The 17,163-nt window shown below is 46.2% G+C and overlaps 1 protein-coding gene across 1 annotated transcript in view; it reads left to right on the plus strand.

The window, feature by feature from the left end:
* LOC147889174 (squalene synthase 8-like) overlaps positions 1–16,307 on the plus strand; it is a 100,364-nt gene extending 84,057 nt beyond the window's left edge. Inside the window, exons 10-12 of the mRNA XM_087391235.1 lie at positions 15,355–15,443; positions 15,906–15,997; positions 16,093–16,307. Of these exons, the coding sequence (XP_087247361.1) occupies positions 15,355–15,443; positions 15,906–15,997; positions 16,093–16,225 (314 nt within the window). The 3' untranslated portion in view covers positions 16,226–16,307. The remainder of the gene's footprint in view (positions 1–15,354; positions 15,444–15,905; positions 15,998–16,092) is intronic.
* The last annotated feature ends 856 nt before the right edge of the window (positions 16,308–17,163 follow it).

Consider the following 17,163-nt stretch of genomic DNA (forward strand, 5'->3'; position numbering starts at 1 on the left):
TGGCCAGAGTCTCGGCCTGGGTACAAGCCCCATCCATCAGTTAAGGAGCGCTCAACTGAACTACACAATAGCACTGGCCCTCCCTCTATATAGAAGGAAACCCGCTATAGATAGCACAATGCTATGAATAGCTCCCTTCATATAAAGCGAGCACTATATATGAATCAATCTCTACATATAGCAATCTCGGCTAAAAATAGCCATCCAACCCTATGCTATTCCGTAACCCACGTTCACCTGCTATCCAATCCTAGGTACACCATGCATATGACAATAATGATGACATTAGGTGTCAAATTCTTTTAAAGTGTCACGATAGTCCGAGTATTGGACACTTGGGAAACTAGAAGACATATATACTTCTGAAGAGGCAATTCTTTTGGCTTGGAATAGATAAGGACGTCAAAGATTATGTATTGGAGTGCAAAAAATGCCAGGTCAATAAGGTTGAACGCCTTAAAGTAGGAGGTCTCCTAAACCCATTGTAGGTCTCCGACACCAATTAGAGATTCCATCTAGCAAAAGGGAAATCATCTCCATGGATTTTATTGTTGGATTACCTAGGACATAGAGGGAGCACGACTCTGTGTGGGTGATTGTGGATCGATTGACTAAGATGACTCACTTTATTCCAACCAATGAAGAGGTTAAAATTCCATAATTACGCAAAGACTTTCTTGAAGATATGAATCAAATGCTTAAGCGAGCTAAAGCTCACATTCGAAGGGCTCAAGAGAGAGTAAGAAGTTATGCAAACCCCCACTGCAGAAGGTTGGAGTTTGAAGAAAATGAGAGAGTCCATCTTAGGATACCTAAATTTTCAGAATCCCTAAAGACAGGTAATGTTCAAAGTTGTCTCCTAGGTATTGTGGACCCTTCACAATACTTGAAAGAATCGGAGAACTTGATTACAAATTAGCCTTACTAGAGCGGTGTAGAGTACATCTAGTTGTTCATGTGAGGAGGTTGAAAAGAAAGTTAGGAGATGATGATAATGTCATTGAAAATGAAGTCCTAGTTGAGCTCATTGAACTTGCTACTTTACCACTAACCAGAAAGAATTTTAGATAGACAAGAAAAAAGAACATAACATACAATATGGCAAGAATGTCTGGTTAAGTGGAAAGATAGACTTGAAGAGAGTTCAACCTGGGAAAGGGTAAACAATCTCCAAAGGAGGTTTCCCAATTTCGTTTTCGAGGACGTAAACCATTCTTAAGGTTAAGGGAATGTTACGTGTGTTGGAGATATCATAGCCAAAAAGTGTGTTGGTGTACTAGTTCATGTGTGTGTCATATGTGAGTGCCACGTGTCATTATGGGACTTATCCCATATGCACTAGGTGCTAGTGTGTGAGTGAGTAGCCTATATAAGGCTTGTACTTCACTTATCTTGTCATAGTTGATGAATGAATGAAAGCCTTCAGCCTGTCTTCATTTGAGCATCATTTCGTCATACCCTAACCCTCTCTCTCTCTCTCTCTCTCTCTCTCTCTCTCTCTCTCCACCATGTTTCTAACATGGTATCAGAGCCACCTTCCATAGCTGCCGTGTCACCCTATCCCTCACCCTAATTCAAAACCCTAATCCGGTTTTAGCCTCCATCTCTATCTCACCTCAGCCCTGCCTCATTCTACCTCTCCATGCAGCCTTTAGTCTCCATTTTCTGCCTCCTTCACAGCCAGCCACTGCCTCATCTCCTGCTGCCTCCTTTGTCCTCTCCTTGAGAGTGTTCATTTTCCTCTCCTTGCTTGTTGGTCGACAGCTTTGGCGCCCTGAAGGCTGGCTGGTCGGCACTTTCTTCTGCACGTGAGGGTTCCCAAGGCTATTTTGAGGCTGTTTCAGAGCTTTTCGACATCCAAGGCAGCCTCAACTTGCTGTTGCTGCATACCAGACCACTTGCAAGTAGCTCCAGCGCCATAGTCGCCACCTCCGAGCAGTTTCCACGCCTCCAAGTGCTGCGTACTGGTCTGGCTCTGCATTTCGGAGCATTCTCTTGCTGCTGTGTGCATTTTGGAGCACACGAGGCCTCCGAATATCTGCTGCAGACGTCTACAACACATCTACAACAGCCGCCTTCTGCTTTGGTGACATGCTGCAACAATTCGGAGCTGTCCTGCTGAGCCGCCTTCCATATTTTCGTGTTTCGTATGTCCGTCCGTACAGTATACCATACGGCCATCCATACGTGGCTTTTTGGGGGGCAAAAAAATTGGGAGTCCAAACTTATAAAAAACGATTTACACGCATTTTTAAATCCATACGCCATACTATCACACACCCTGGGAGTCCCAACCTTGCTTGTACACCCAACTCGCCCGTACCTTTCATTGTACGACCAACTTTGCTCTCTCAAAGGCCTATATAAGCAGCCCTTTGCCCTTTCTTTTCTTCAATACGCAGTCACCCCTCACCTCAGCCCTTCACTGCTGAGGAGTCAGCCCTTCACCTCAGCCCTTGTGCAGCCTCTACCTGCTCCAAACATGAGTGGTCACCATACATATGCAGCCTGCCTCTACGTTCTATCTGCTCCAAATGTCAAGCCTTCAAGGAAATGGCTATGGCTGCTCTCTTTTCCCATTTTGCAGCAGCTATGGCTTTAAGTACTCTTTTTGGAAATTGCTCCTTTGCCTTATTTGCCCTCTTTTACAAATTTGCAGCTTGTAGGTCATCTACCTATAAATGGGAAGACAAAAGGACCGAAATGGGAATTTGTAGAGGCATTAAAGCCTTTGGGGAAGGGCCAATACACTTGTAAATGTAATACTTCCCTCATTCATGGGATGGAGGACGTACCCGCATAAGGACACATTTTCTTGGGCTTGGGGGTTGAGAAGTTTACCGCTCCTCCCAAAAATGTGAAAGAAACAGAAGATGTTAAAGGGAGCCTTGGCCAAGGCATGAGAGCCAAAACAAAAGAAATAGAAGATGTCAAAGGGAGCCTTGGCCAAGGCATGGGAGTCATAGGCACGGAAGGATGCATACATTGCTCTCCGTCGTTTTTTCTTTGCAGAGGATATTCCTCATTGGAAGGTGAGGAGCCCTTACTTTTTGGAGATGGTTCGTGCCATTGGCCAAGTTGGGCCTACCTTCAAGCATCCATCCTACAATGTTTTGCACACATAGGAGCTAACTAATGAAGTAGTATGCATAGATCAAGAGATGCTACAGTTCCGGGATAAGTGGAAAAAATATGGCTGCAGCATAACTTGTGATGGCTGGTCAAGTGGAAAAAATATGGCTGCAGCATAACTTGTGATGGCTGGTCTAACACTCGGCGCCGGCCTATAATCAATATCATGGTCTCATGCATATTTGGCTCAGCCTTCTTGAAGTTCGTGGACACAAGTGGGCAATATAAGTTAGGGGAGTACATCTTTGGGATACTGAAAGATGCCATTCTTGATGTTGGAGCTGAAAATGTGGTGCAGGTGTGTATGGACAATGCATCTAATTGTGTGCGGGCAGGGGATTTGGTGGAGGAAGAGTGGCCTCATATTTTCTATACTAGATGCACATGCCATTGCCTTGACCTCCTGTTTGAGGATGCATGGGTGAAGGCATATGTTAACATGATTGTGACATTTGTTACTCGGAAACACACTGGGTTAGCAATGTATAGAAAGTTCAGCAAGAAGGAATTGGTGAAGCCAGCACAAACATGGTTTGCTTACATCTTTATCATGTTAGCAAACTTGTTGGATGAGAGGGTATACAATGGATTGTGCCGCATTGTTGTTAGTGATGGGTATTACAAGAAGAAGGTGTCACACTGTGAAAGAACAACAGGTGTCTTCTTTTATATTGGGTGCTGTATTTTGGCAGGATGCAAGACTCATTGTGAAACTTTGTGCACCTACTATTGATGGGATCAGGATGCAAGACTCATTTTGAAGCTTTGTGCACCTACTATTGATGCGATTGACTCCTCAAAGCTGGTTGATGTTAGAGCCTTGTGTTGACAGGTGGGAAATGATGCCCTCTCCATTGCATGTGGTAGCTTTTGTTCTCCATCCTATTTGGAGAGAGAAAAAATCCAGATGGTGACATGGAGGTGCATGATGGGTGGATGGATGTCATAGAGCGGTACACAAAGTTTGACGTTGACAGCCAGGGCACCTTATGTGATGAGTTGGATATTTACAAGTCCATGTCAGGCACATTTGCTCGTGCAGGTGTGAAGGATGAAAAGAGAATGCACCAAGGGATGAACTGGTGGGAGATATTTGGCACTCACACATCAAACTTGCAGCAGTTAGCTCTTCCAGTGCTCTCGCGAGGCACATGTGCTTCTCCTTGTGAGAGGAATTGGAGCACATTCTCTCTTATCCATACTAAAAGAAGGAATAGGCTGTGGAAATGATCGACAAGGAGAAGGATGATGATAGGCTGCTCACTTTGCAAGCGGATATAGAGGGAGAAGAGATTGCATCCCCTCTTGTTACATTTACAGGAAGGATGGCGGTTCTTCACACATATGATAGTTTTTTTGGGTTCATTCATAGACAGTCTTGTATCGATAAAGCATGCGTGTGGTTTTCCAGCAGTGGTTGCTGCAGCTTGAAGCAGCTCTAGTCTTTTGGAGTCCCATGGCGAGGTAGACAAGGATGATAGTGATGAGGAGGAGGGTGGGGGCATTGATGCAGATGATGATGAGGATGAGGATGAGCAAAAGGATGAGGATGAAGATGTAGTTGAGGCTTGAGCCTCATCGGTTGTGAATTGCCATGCATTTCAGTTTTTATTTCCGGGCTGTGGTAGCCTTTTCTTTATGATGTTTTGCCTTTTATATTTTGGTGTAGTTACTAGTACCTACTTCCTTTGATTATGATGTTTTGGTGTAGTATTGATGATTGATGTATGATCTATGATTCCATCATTTGACACTATGTATCAAAATCTAGAATCCAGATGATTGTGGTCTTTGGAGTCTTTCATGAATGATGAATCATGACTCATGAGTGATGACTTTAAAATTAATACAAGCTCTAAGTTTAAAGCTGAAAGTTTAATACCTCTATGTCAATTTAATGTGTACAATCTATATTTTTCTGATTTTTTGGTGGTAAAATTAGGATCACATATGTTTCAGCCCCAGGGGCTGAACCATACTCTAATCATACTTCCGTACTCGTATGACGTATGCATATGGTAACATATGGAAAAAATATTGGGTCCAATCGTATGATACGGTTGATCTCATCTCGTTTGAACATCTCGGGTGGTGCTTCCATGCTGTACTGAAAGGGAGGAAGTCTGTCCATCTGAATGCCGTGATTACCAAACCTTGTGGATACCCATGTGTACCATGCTGCATCAACACCGCTCTCTCCCAGTTGCCTTGAAGACTCGGATGCTAGCCTTGGTAATCTCCACTGGGATAAGGCCCAGACTCTGTGGAGGAATGTCACTGTCTGAAAGATGGCATCAACTTGGAGAGGGGTCATGGCAAACTCTGCCTGTATAATCTGATGGAGGACTAATGGCTTACTCCAAATCATCCTAGATTCCATAGTCACCTGTAGCCTCTCAAATCTCTTTCACTCTGTCGCTGAAATGTCACTCCCCCAGAAAGGTGGTGCATACATGGCAGTCGGTCTCACTAGGGTGTCCAAAAGCCAACCCTTCGTCGGAGAGTCCTAGATGTGTGCCTGGAAGCAACGCCTCTCTAGTCGAGCCAGAGCACCCCGCCCTCGTGTGAGTCGTGCTGTAGTTGCATGGGTCATCGTGAAACCTGGCTTGGTGAACACTATCCCCAAATATGTGTAAGACTGCACTATCTCCACTGGCTCATCTTGGTACATGACGGGACATTGCTCGCGAGGTGTTGAAGATCATAACCTTAGTCTTTCCAAGGTTAGCTGTCAAGTGTCTCTCTCTGCACAACATCTCCAGAGCCTTTAGGTGTTTTTCCAATCCCCTCTATTGAGGATGATATGAGAACTATGTCATTGCGTACAGTAGTATTTTCACCATCAGGTCAGCTAGAAGTGAACCCTCTCCACCTAGTTGATCTACAAAGGATTTAATCTCAACGATATAGAGCCTGAAGAGAGTCGGTGAGAGGGGGCAGTCTTGCTTCACTCTGATATAGTGCTCTCAACCCAATTTGATAGACCTCCCGGGGCATGTACTCTCCCTCTGACTGACTCATATAGACTCATAACCCCCCAAATCATGATCTTTGGGAGTTGCAACCCCTATAACCTCCTGATCAAGCGGGAACGTGGGACAATATCAAAATGCCTTACGAAAGAGCAAGTGTAGAATTTATAGTGCCTTGACTTCACCTCCTCAATGAGAGCCCTCAAGGTGAAGATGTGGTCCAAGGTGGAGTGTTGTCGCTTGCCCAAGAGCTCGCTGCCCGTGACCCTCTGTGTGGCTGCTCATCTCCCTCTTAGTACACACACACACACACACACACACACACACACACACAGAGCTTTGCCAAAGGTAGAAGTAGCCTATGAGACGAGCGTAAGCAAAAGCCACTTAAAGCAAAAAGAATCTATTCAGTCTAGAGAGTGCCCCTCATGCTGATGATCTGTCTCAAACGAGCTATTGATTGTGAGCTTAGGTTCTTGGATGCCACTAAGCTAGTGGAGACTTGTATTAGGAATGCAAGTTGCGAGTGTTCCAATGAAAAGGAATGTTTGCAATCAATATTGTGTGTTCGTGTTGTTAGACTATCCTACTCTTGGAGGTGCACCCTTGTTCTTGGCTCTACAATTGAGAGGGAGAGAAAGAAAGAAAGAAAGAAAGAAAGAAAATTTTTTATTAGAGTCTTTGGAAGACCGATGGGTCTATGAGACTGAAAGAAAACCTGATACAAATCACAATAAGGGTGGAGCTACTAAAACGAGCATCATCACCCGTGCTGAATCCTAAGTCTGATCATACATAATCAAATACCTTTGGGTATGACAATGAAAAGAAAAAAGACTAGAGCAGAACAGAATCCTCCGTATGTCATGTCGCCTTAGCTGGTGCATAGCCGGTGATGGGACGCTGGCGTCCGTCAAGGGGTCCCGTGCGTCTCGGTCTCTTGGAGGAGGCTCGACACAAGACCAGAGCCACTGTGACTCCCGTGGGACGTATCCTGGGTCTAAACAATGACGGGAGGTCCCGAGAGTGATCAGTGTGTTCCCTCGATGTCTCGTGTGTCGTGTTGCAATGTTGGGTCGGGCTCTCTGTCACGTCTGCGGCTAGAGACTGGATGATCGATGTCACTCGATGGGAAGAACTCTGTGATCCTACTCTGAGAGGTGTTTGATGGTGTGGCCAAGCCCCGTCATCTGAGTAAGTACTCTCTGTGTCGGACCCCCTCGTGAATGAAGGCCACGAGGCATCTGTGATCTGGGTAGGCGAGGAATTTGGAAAGGAGCCCGGAGTTGTCTCTGAAGAGACAGTGGTAGCGACCTCGGATCTCGTAGTACACTGGACACCTGAAAATAAAATGCTCTTGTGACTCAACCTCCTGACAGTTGCACAATATGCATATGCGATGCTCCCTAGGGATCCCGTCTGCTCTGTCGCTCTCTATGCGGAGGCGGTGTGATGATACCCGAAACTGTGCGATGGAGATTCGTAGTGAGTGAGGCATATGAAGCTCAGTGTACCCCGGTGGTGTGATAAATCCCTCCTCCAAAATACGAAGACAGTAATCTCTGTAGAAACTCAGCTTCATTGGAAGCTCCCTCGGCTCCAACCAGGTCCTAAAGGTGTGTAGCTATATGAGATCCTCTCGAATGACCTGGTTGGTGTGTGCCCCGATCGGGATGGTGGGTGGGAGTACCGGAGGGGCATCTAAACTGTACTGAAAAGGAGGTATCCTATCGATGTGAAACCCTAGTCTCACAAACCATCTGTGAGTCCGTGCATACTAGCATCGCTTGTCTCCCTCTGCTGCCAACCTCATGGAGGAATCGAGAGCCAATCATGGCAACCTCTGTGTCCCTGATGTGCAATCCCCATATGATCTAAACCGGTGTAGATATGTGATGGTCTGAAAGGCTGCATCTAGCTGGAGTGGAGAAGCACCAAACTCGGCTTGAATGATGTCATGTGGTACAGATGGTTTCCCTTGGATCATCCGTGAGAGCATGAGGATTTGCAGGCGCTCCACCCGTCTCCACTCTATCTCTGACATGTCAGGTCCCCCATGTCAGGTCCTCAACAAGGACTGCCATACATACGGGCTGGTCGGACCAAGGAGTCGAAGAGAAGAGCCTTGGTCTGAGGGTCCTGAAAGTGGGAGTAGAAGCACTGTCTCTCTAGCCGAGCCAGTGAGGCGTATCCCCTACTCAGTCTGGCTTGCATCGCTGGTCTCATGGTGAAGATCGGGCCGGAGAAGATGACCCCCAAGTAAGTGTATGAGGATACGATCTCAACTGGTGACCCACCGAGAGTAAACTGCTTCCGTTGCATGTTTGCTCTAGAGGTGTTAAAGATCATGACCTTGGTCTTGCCAAGGTTGACCTCCAAATCATGGGATAAACAAAAAGCATGCAGTGCATCCGGATGTCACTGGAGCCCCTCGGGTGTGGATGACAAGAGTGCCACGTCATTTGCATAAAGAAGAATCCTGATGATGATCCCGGCAAGTGAGCAACCGGTCCCTCCGGAAGCCCCCATGAAAGTCTCAGGCTCATCGATGTAGAGGCCAAACAGGGTTGGTGATAAGGGAGAGTTTATTAAAGTCTTTTAAAGACCGAAGGGTTTATGAGATTGAAAGAACCAGATACAATGAGCTGAATGGATGGAGCCACTAAATAGGCATCCACACCCAATAAAAATATAAACACAAACACTAACACTAAGTATTTGAGCCCATGGAGACGATGGGCACAACATCATTGTGGCGGTCCTCGGTATTCTATGTGAGGAACTGAGACTCATGATAGAGTCTTGGCATCGGTTAGGTGGCTTGGTCTGCGGTGGTCTCCTAGCCGTGGCTCTCTATTGGAAAAGTGCCACTGTCACCCACGACAGTTGTGGTTAGCTTGATAGGTGAGTGGAATAGAGAGGGTCTTAAGTCTTATTGGAAGGTGGGAATCTGTCCATGTGAACTTTGAAGCCCTATGCTCTCAAATCATCTGAATGTATAGGCAAACCGACATCTCTGATCGTCCACAGTTGCTAAACTCATGAATGCAGATAGGGCCAACCATGATAACATGTGTCGTCGGCCTTGAGGTTGATGAACCATAATCCCCGACTAGGTGGAGGTCTGTGAGCACTTGGAATGCTGCGTCAATGAGCGGGAGGACCCTCAACTCAATCAAAATGATCTGGTGTGGATCTGATGGCTCGTAGGAAAAAGAGAACCTGGAGCCTCTCCACACAAGCCCAATCCACCTCTAATATATGAGCCTCTAGCATGGACTCCCATACGTGCCTGCTAGGCAGAACAATGAATCAAAGAGAAGAGTTGGTCCGAGGATCTTGGAGTGAGAGAAACTAAAGCCTAGCAAGCGCGGCGTACCCCTTGCTCAGATGGGCTTGCATCACTGGTCTGATCGTGAAAATCTAGCGAAAGAAGAGTACTTCCAAATGTGTAGGATGAGATGACCTTCACTTGGTATACCCCTTGAGGGTGATTGTGTGCATGACTACTTTGGATGTGTCGAAGATCATAACCTTGGTTTTACCAAGATCGATCTATGTGTCTTGTAGAAAGTATGGAGTGCATCCAAGTGTCACTAGAGGCCCTCAAGTGAAGAGGAAAGTAAGACCACATCATGTTTATAGAATCACAGGGCTGTTGAGAGATGAGCCTGCGCCTCCTAGTGTCCCAATGAAAATAAGGGGTGGGCCACTAAAAATAGGCTAGTGATGTTGTGAGAGAGAACCCAAAATGCAAACCATTTGCGTTCGGAGCATACTAGTTCCTTTGATCCCCCTTTGCCTCCAATGGCATAGATTAAGTGAGGGCTAGTCATGTCAATCTGCGCTATCTAGATGTCGTGGTACCAAGTCCTTGACTCTATGGAGATAAGTGACCACTTGGAAGGCTGCATCGGGCTGTAGAGGGGTAGCCCCAAATTGTGCTGGTATGATTTGATGTAATGGCTTGTTGTGGATCATCCGAGCAAGAAGCAATCTGTCTATGTGGGACCAATGTGTCTCCGATAGTTTGTCCCCCAACAAGAACTACTGTACATCGTAGCTGGATGTCACATGCACCCCTGCACTTGGGTGCAAGGTGACACACTGGCTACATCGACAAGTGCATTATAGTTCCCAGATAGGAGATTTTGTCGTATGCTGTGACACCTTTGTGAGCCCTTGTCCAGGGACAGTCAGGCACAAGCTACGAAGGTCAGTCTCTCAGCCTTAGGTCAAGTCAGTAAGTCAGTTCTTGTTCATTAGTACCCACTAGAGAATAGTAGGTTAAGTGTTTCCATCTTATAGTTTAGGTCTTAGCTTAGGTTAGGAGTCCCTTTAGGGTCCCCAAAGGCTGGACAGGTAAGCAGGGGAGGCAGCCTGCAATGGCTGCCCAAAAACTCCCCTGGCAAATGAGCCAGGGAGGGCTTTTTATAGGCTGGTTGTAGGCCAACCAGTCTGTAAAACAGACGGACTCAGTCGGCTGTTCACAGACTGGGTTGGCTCAGTCCAGCCCTATAAAAGGGCCCCTTGGCTGCCCTCTTTCCTCATTCAGTGCTCTTGCCTTCAGCTCTCCTACAAGCTCCACTCCAACCTCCTTGTGTAGCCCTTGAGATCCTCAGTTCTGGCTCTGCTCTAGCCTCAGTCCCTTGGCCATCAGTTCAGCCTGATTTGAAGGTGTCCACGCGGCACAACAGTCGAAGGTTTGGACCAGCAAACGGAGAGAGGTTTGGACACTGTCTCCTCAGCTTTTTTCAGTTTTCTTTACAGGCTACACAGCCTACTTAGCTCTAGTTTCTCAATCATATCTCAGCTCTCTCTCAGTATCTATTACTCTCAGCTATCACTCTCTCACTCACGTAGTAACCCTGCATTTCCAATAGACAGCACGAGCCTCTCCCTTGCCTTGCAGAAGCGTCCTACATCGTTAGTGTGGACAATATCAAGGTCTCGGTACTGGTCGGCGTTGCCTCTTAGGTCTTTGGGTTTGCTATACGTGTGCATAGTGAGCTCTTCAAAAGCGCATTCCATTCTCTCTCAAAGAGTATTCTTTGTATTTCTCAATTCTCCAAGTATAAAGCAAATTCTCCCTTGATTGGGGGAGGGGACCCTCATTGGGTACAGGGACCCAATCGGATGTCGACTCTACTCTCTCTCTACCCTCATCTCCTTTCTCTCTCTATGGTAAACAACACTCACTCCTCATCAAAGGTTTAAAGGTCTTGCTGTGAATTACATGATCAGATAACCGTTGCATGTTACATTGGTATCAGAGCTTCGATCTGTATCCAGCTTGACTACCGCGAGTGTATGGTTGTGTTGAGATCCAGGAAAGGACACACAATCAAGCGCCATGGAAGGGTCAGGAAAAGATTTCAACCTCGAAGACTTTGAAGAGGAGAGACTACCAACAAGATACGCTTCCGCCAAGTGCTCACGAAGTGATGGCGAACCTTCTAGAGCAGAATCGGGTCCTGCTGTAGCAACTCGAAGAACATTCATCCCAACTGGAAGAAAGCAGAAGACAGTTAGATAAGACAAAATAACGTTTGGAGGAAAAAGAAGCAGAAAAGCCGTTGGAAGAAAGAGGAACCACAGATCTTGAAAAACTGCTCTTGTTGATGCGAGAGGAATGCAAAAATGAGGAGGCACTACAATGCGCAGAGCTCGCCCAGGCAGAGAGGCAACAAAAGCTAGACCGAAAGGCGATGCTTCTCCTACACAAATAGATGTTAGCCGCTATGCAAGCAAGTTTGAGTGGAGCGGCCGTCTGCACCACAGCTTCGCCATTGACACAGGTAACACCACTCACTCGGTCCACTCCAAATTTTGTTAAGTATGATGGTAAGTGTGACCATTCAACAATTTTACAATTTATTCATCAGTTTGTAGCTCATTTTTCGTTAGCGTGGATTCAAGATGAGCTAGATAAAGTCCACCTTGCAACCCCTCATCTTATAGGTGAGGCGGTGACTTGGTGGCAACATGGGCTAGTAAGCATACTGACCCAAAAACGTTTAAAATGAATTTCGTTTGGGCAACGTTTATGGCCGACCTTAAATCTCGTTTTCTCACACCCCAATATATGCTTAACCTAGAGGATGAGTTCACTCGTCTCTCCCAGAATGGTTTGCTTGTGTTGACATACAATAACAAGGTCATCACGCTGGCGCAACAGTTGGGCGTGACGGAGAGCGCCAAAATGAAGCAATTCATTCGAGGATTAGACATGGACATATGTTTTACCATTTGGAACTTCGACCCGTCGGATTACGAGCAGGCGTTAACTCTCCCACAGATTCAAGAGATGATGCTGAATGGGGGAAAGCCCAAGCAGGTCCAGAAAGATTCCAAAGCCATGCAGCAGTCAAACAACACAACGGGTAAGGATCATCAAAAGGACAACCAGTTCCAAAAGAAAGACGGCTAGGCTTTTGGTCAAAAGAACGAGTCCAAGCCAAAGATGACTTTGGATGAGAAGGCTAAAGCGGGTACAGCCCGACGAGCAGAGGCAGTACCACCAAGAACATTGCTGCTTTCATTGCCACCAGATCGTTGACCATGGCAAGAAGGATTGTCCGAAGTGGCTTGCCAAAAAGGTTGCGAAAGCACTTGCTTCGTCCGTCGCCAATGTATTGGCTCTTTCAGCCCCGTCTCCATCCTCAGCTACGAATGTCATCTTCCCTGCTTTGAACGCTGTTCCCACGGTGATCTTTTAAGGTAAGAAGGAGAGTGACTTCTCAGGTCAAAAGAAGGCGCTCATTCGAGCGTACGGCATAGCTAATGGGCATCAGTTTATTGTCCTGTTCGATATGGGGAGTTCAGAAGATGCCATCTCCCCTCAGCTTGCCAAGACAATGGGATGCACCTTGGTGCCTCACGAGCTTCCAGTGGACGGGTTCACGCTCGGCTTGCGCACACCCATCATGTGTAAGATCATCTAGTTCACTTTTTCAGTTCAGAAGGCCATGTTCACGCGGGATTTTATATTGACTCCTTTGATGGGGTGCGACATGATCCTCGGGATTCAGTGGTTTCGTGAGCATGTTCCGACGCGTGATTGGCGGCAGTACACCTTCACGATTGTGGAAGGTTTCCCTAAGTCCGCCATGATACGCGGTGATCGGAGCATACCAGGGATTCCATTAATCTCTCATATTCAAGCAAGTCGCGCCGCCCGTAAGGATGCCATGTGTGCACTTGTCTATGTCTAGTGCCAAATCACTGTAGCTCAAGCCGCTCCTCCGATGGGGCAAGCAATGGTGGATCTACTCAAAGAGTTCAAAGACGTCATGCTCCGGGACGATCTACCACCCCAGTTGCCTCCCAACCGACTGGAAGACCATTGCATTGATCTACTTCTGGACTCGACACCTCCAAGTAAGTTCCCTTATCGACTTTCAAAGTCTATGGAGGGGGAGTTAGAGCAGCAATTGTCTCAATTACTATGCGCAAGGTTTATTAGACCTTCTTCTTCGCCTTTTGTTGCACCCATTCTATTTGTGGCAAAGAAGGATAAGTCCGCACAACTATGTGTCGACTACAGAGCACTCAATAAGCTTACACTAAGCAACAAGTTTCCTATGCCCCGCATCGAGTACGTCTTGGAAAGACTCAATGGTGCAAGATTTTTTTCAAAGATTGACCTCAAGAGTGACTACCATCAAGTCCGGATTTTTGAAGCTGACATCCCAAAGACAGCTTTCCGAATTGAGCAAGCTCATTAGGAGTTCGTCGTTAGGCCGTTTGGTCTGAAGAATGCGCCACCAACATTCAACAAGATGATGTCCCGGGTATTCGTAGAGTATATTGGAAAGTGTCTGTTCATCTTTCTCGATGATATCCTTATCTTTTCCATGACAACCGAGCAGCATATTAAGGATGTGCCCTACAGTTATTACATGATAACCAGCTATATCTCAACGCAAAGAAAAGTGAATTCAGATTGCTGGAAATTCAATATTTGGGCTACATCATTAGTACTCTCTCTCTACCCTCATCTCCTTTCTCTCTCTATGGTAAACAACGCTCATTCCTCACTAAAGGTTTAAAGAAGGTCTTGTTGTGAATTACACGATCAGATAACCGTTGCATGTTACACTGGATGGACAAGTGGATCAAACAGAAGAGGCTTGATACTAGGTCATGGAAGTGCGAGTGAAAGCACTGACGCTTCAGTCTGGCTAGTGCAGCATACATTTGAAAAATAACAATTTCCGCCCCGGTGGAAATTTCAAAAAAAAAAATCCCCAGAAGCTCGCACCTGAAATTTTCAAAAATATAACTCTCCTAAAGCTTGCACCCAATGTGCCTCAAATGCTATGACTCGTGGGACCATGCTGGAGTTGAAATTCAATGAGCCAACTCTTGTGCATATTGCATTCATCTTATTTGTGGATATGATGCTTAGTTCAGGAAATGCACTAGGCTATTATGGTTAAAGAAAATCGCTAGACATGAGTGGTACATGTGCGGTGTTTTTTGTAGCTACAGATAAGCTTGAGATCCATTTTCAGAATACAGTTCAGCTTTAATAAGTCACCTTTATCCTCTAGAGACCAAGAGAAAAATACTGGCGAGACTTTTGAAGAAGAGGAACAAGCATAGCATGAACAACCACGAGAGGAACAAGCCCAAAGAAAATCAAGGGCAAGAGGGGGAGGAAAATCCTCGAATAAAAAGCACGGTTGGAGGAACATCTGGTATGGAGGCATTGAGGAAGCGGCAAGGAGAGTAGAGATGACTCATGATTCTTGTGGTTCAACCCACAAGGCAATGAATCTAGCCACCAGCATCTGGTAACAATGTTCCAGACTTTCCACAAGCTAGAAGATCAATCATGGGAAAATCTTTACCAAAAGGGGTGCAAAACCAAGCCCTGGCAAAGGTGGTGGAGCTGGAGGTGATGGTGGTCCAAATGGACGTGGAGTTAGAAGTAGAGGTGGAGGTGGAGGTGGAGGTGGAGGTGTAGGTTGATGGTGGAATCACATACTCCCATCAAGAATGATGGTCCCCCCCCCCCCCCCTCCCCCCCCCCCCCAAATCTTGTTTCATTCAGAGTTCTCAGGATTCCAGTCTATGGCTGCCTGGGTTAGCCAGGGCTTGAAACTACAGGATCATCATTGTATTGTACACTATAATTTTTTTAATTACATACGCATTTAGTATCACACTTTTACCTTGATTATGTGAATAGTCAGTGATGTTGGATAGATGTGTGTTGTAACGTTTTAAACTGATAACTGAACAGGTTTAACTGCCACCATCATGGCTCAGACTCACAACATGGCAGATGTCTATGGAGCTTTCTTCGACTTCAGTAGCATGATTGGTGTGAAAGTGAGTTGCCTTTGCTTCAATCAGCTTTCGACCTTTAATAATGATTTGATTTTCTGCATGGGTTTTCCTACCTCCTTCTGTTCATATGACTAACAATCTCAAGGAAAATGATTGCACAGTTTGGTTGGATTTTGTGGTAGCATCTTTCCTGTATGCAATGGAAATATGAACCTGTTTCTTGCCAATAGAGCTAAAATGATACAATGATGCCACTTAACCTTAAAAAGATTCTAGGGAATCATTGTGCATTTTATCTCAGTAGAAGTGCTATCTGATGGCATTATGCTGGGAGATGGGACGTGAAGAACATAAAGTTGTTAAGACTTCTATACGTGGATGAGAGTTTTACAAGCACGATAGCTCAATTATTGATGGAGAAGAGATGTTGTGTCAGAGTCAAATTGGTGCCCATTTCCTTGGTATCTTGAAAGTGGTTTCAAACATTATGTTTTTGGGCTGCAGATTAAAAAGAATGATCAATGTGCATTGGAGACACTGAATTGTGTAGAAGCAATTCAACAAGCATGCTGTTCATCTGGAGTATTGTCTAAAAGGTACTCCTAGTAAAACAAATTGGTTATTGCACTGCGCCTGCTGCTTATGTGGTGCTTTTGGCTTGTGAAAAAATTCTAACTTGTGTTCTTTGCAGGCGGACCTTTACAAATACCAGCAGCAAGATTGGACATGAAGCATTTTTATTATTTGTTTTAATCGTTCTTCTGGTAGCAATGCTGTATTTTGTTGGAAAGTCATCACAGGCCTTGATGGACCCGAGGCATTAGCTTTGTAATTCTGGCTACTTGAGTGCCACGTACTCTGATACCATTTTAATCGACATGTGAGCGATTTTGTCATTTTGCCATCATGCGGATTTCCATAGCAGTAATGCTACATTTGATTTGACAGCTAGTCATGAAATGTGAATCTCAGTGACCCTCAAGAAGGATGAAAGCCCCTGCAATACCCCCCCCCCCCCCTCGGCGCCGCTAGGTTGCAGCCCTAGATGAGCTCAGTCTGCAGCACCTCTGGGACGACTCTGCCTCCTGGAGGTAGGCCTGAGGGTGAGTCTCCTGCTGCTCCCTAAATTGCTGGCTTGCTAGATGAATAAATGCCCCCCAAGGGGCCCTTTTATAGGGGCTGGTAGCCCCCCTTATGTGCACCAACCTGATGCCCTGCTGCCTGACCCAGCAGGCCCTCCAACCGACCTCACAGCTTCTCATATATGGGTCTGTGGGCTGCCCTTGTGGGGCAGTGTGCTGGCCGGCCTGGTTGGCCAGCTGACCAGCCTGCTTCCCCTCTATAAAGGGCAGGGTGCTGCCCACTTGCAGCCCCTCCCTTCGCTGCACCACCTGGCCTCTAGGATGCCCTGCACCCCTACCCTCATGCCAGCCTGTGGTCTGCCCTAACTGCGCCATTTGCAGGCCCTTTTGCAGGCCATACACCTGCCCATACATCTAGCCTATGATATTTTTTAGATCATCTTTTCTTTACCATAGTTTTAAACCACGTTGCACTCTCGTCCTTCCTCAATGTTTTGGTAGTATTCTCGAGCTTCTTAAGGATGGCGTATATATGCACACGCTCTCTGTAATGAAGGCCAAGGTGGGGCCAAGTCAATGAGGGTCAGCGCTAATTTGGCTAGTTGATGTTTAGGGTCTTGACGAGAGTCACGAAGGTCTCTGGCAAGCTCTTGAAAAGCGGTCCATCAAGGTAGTTTGAT

Source organism: Dipteris shenzhenensis, chromosome 20 (assembly GCF_047967505.1).
Source record: "Dipteris shenzhenensis isolate YYH24624 ecotype China chromosome 20, Dip_SZ_1.0, whole genome shotgun sequence".
Lineage (NCBI taxonomy): Eukaryota > Viridiplantae > Streptophyta > Polypodiopsida > Gleicheniales > Dipteridaceae > Dipteris > Dipteris shenzhenensis.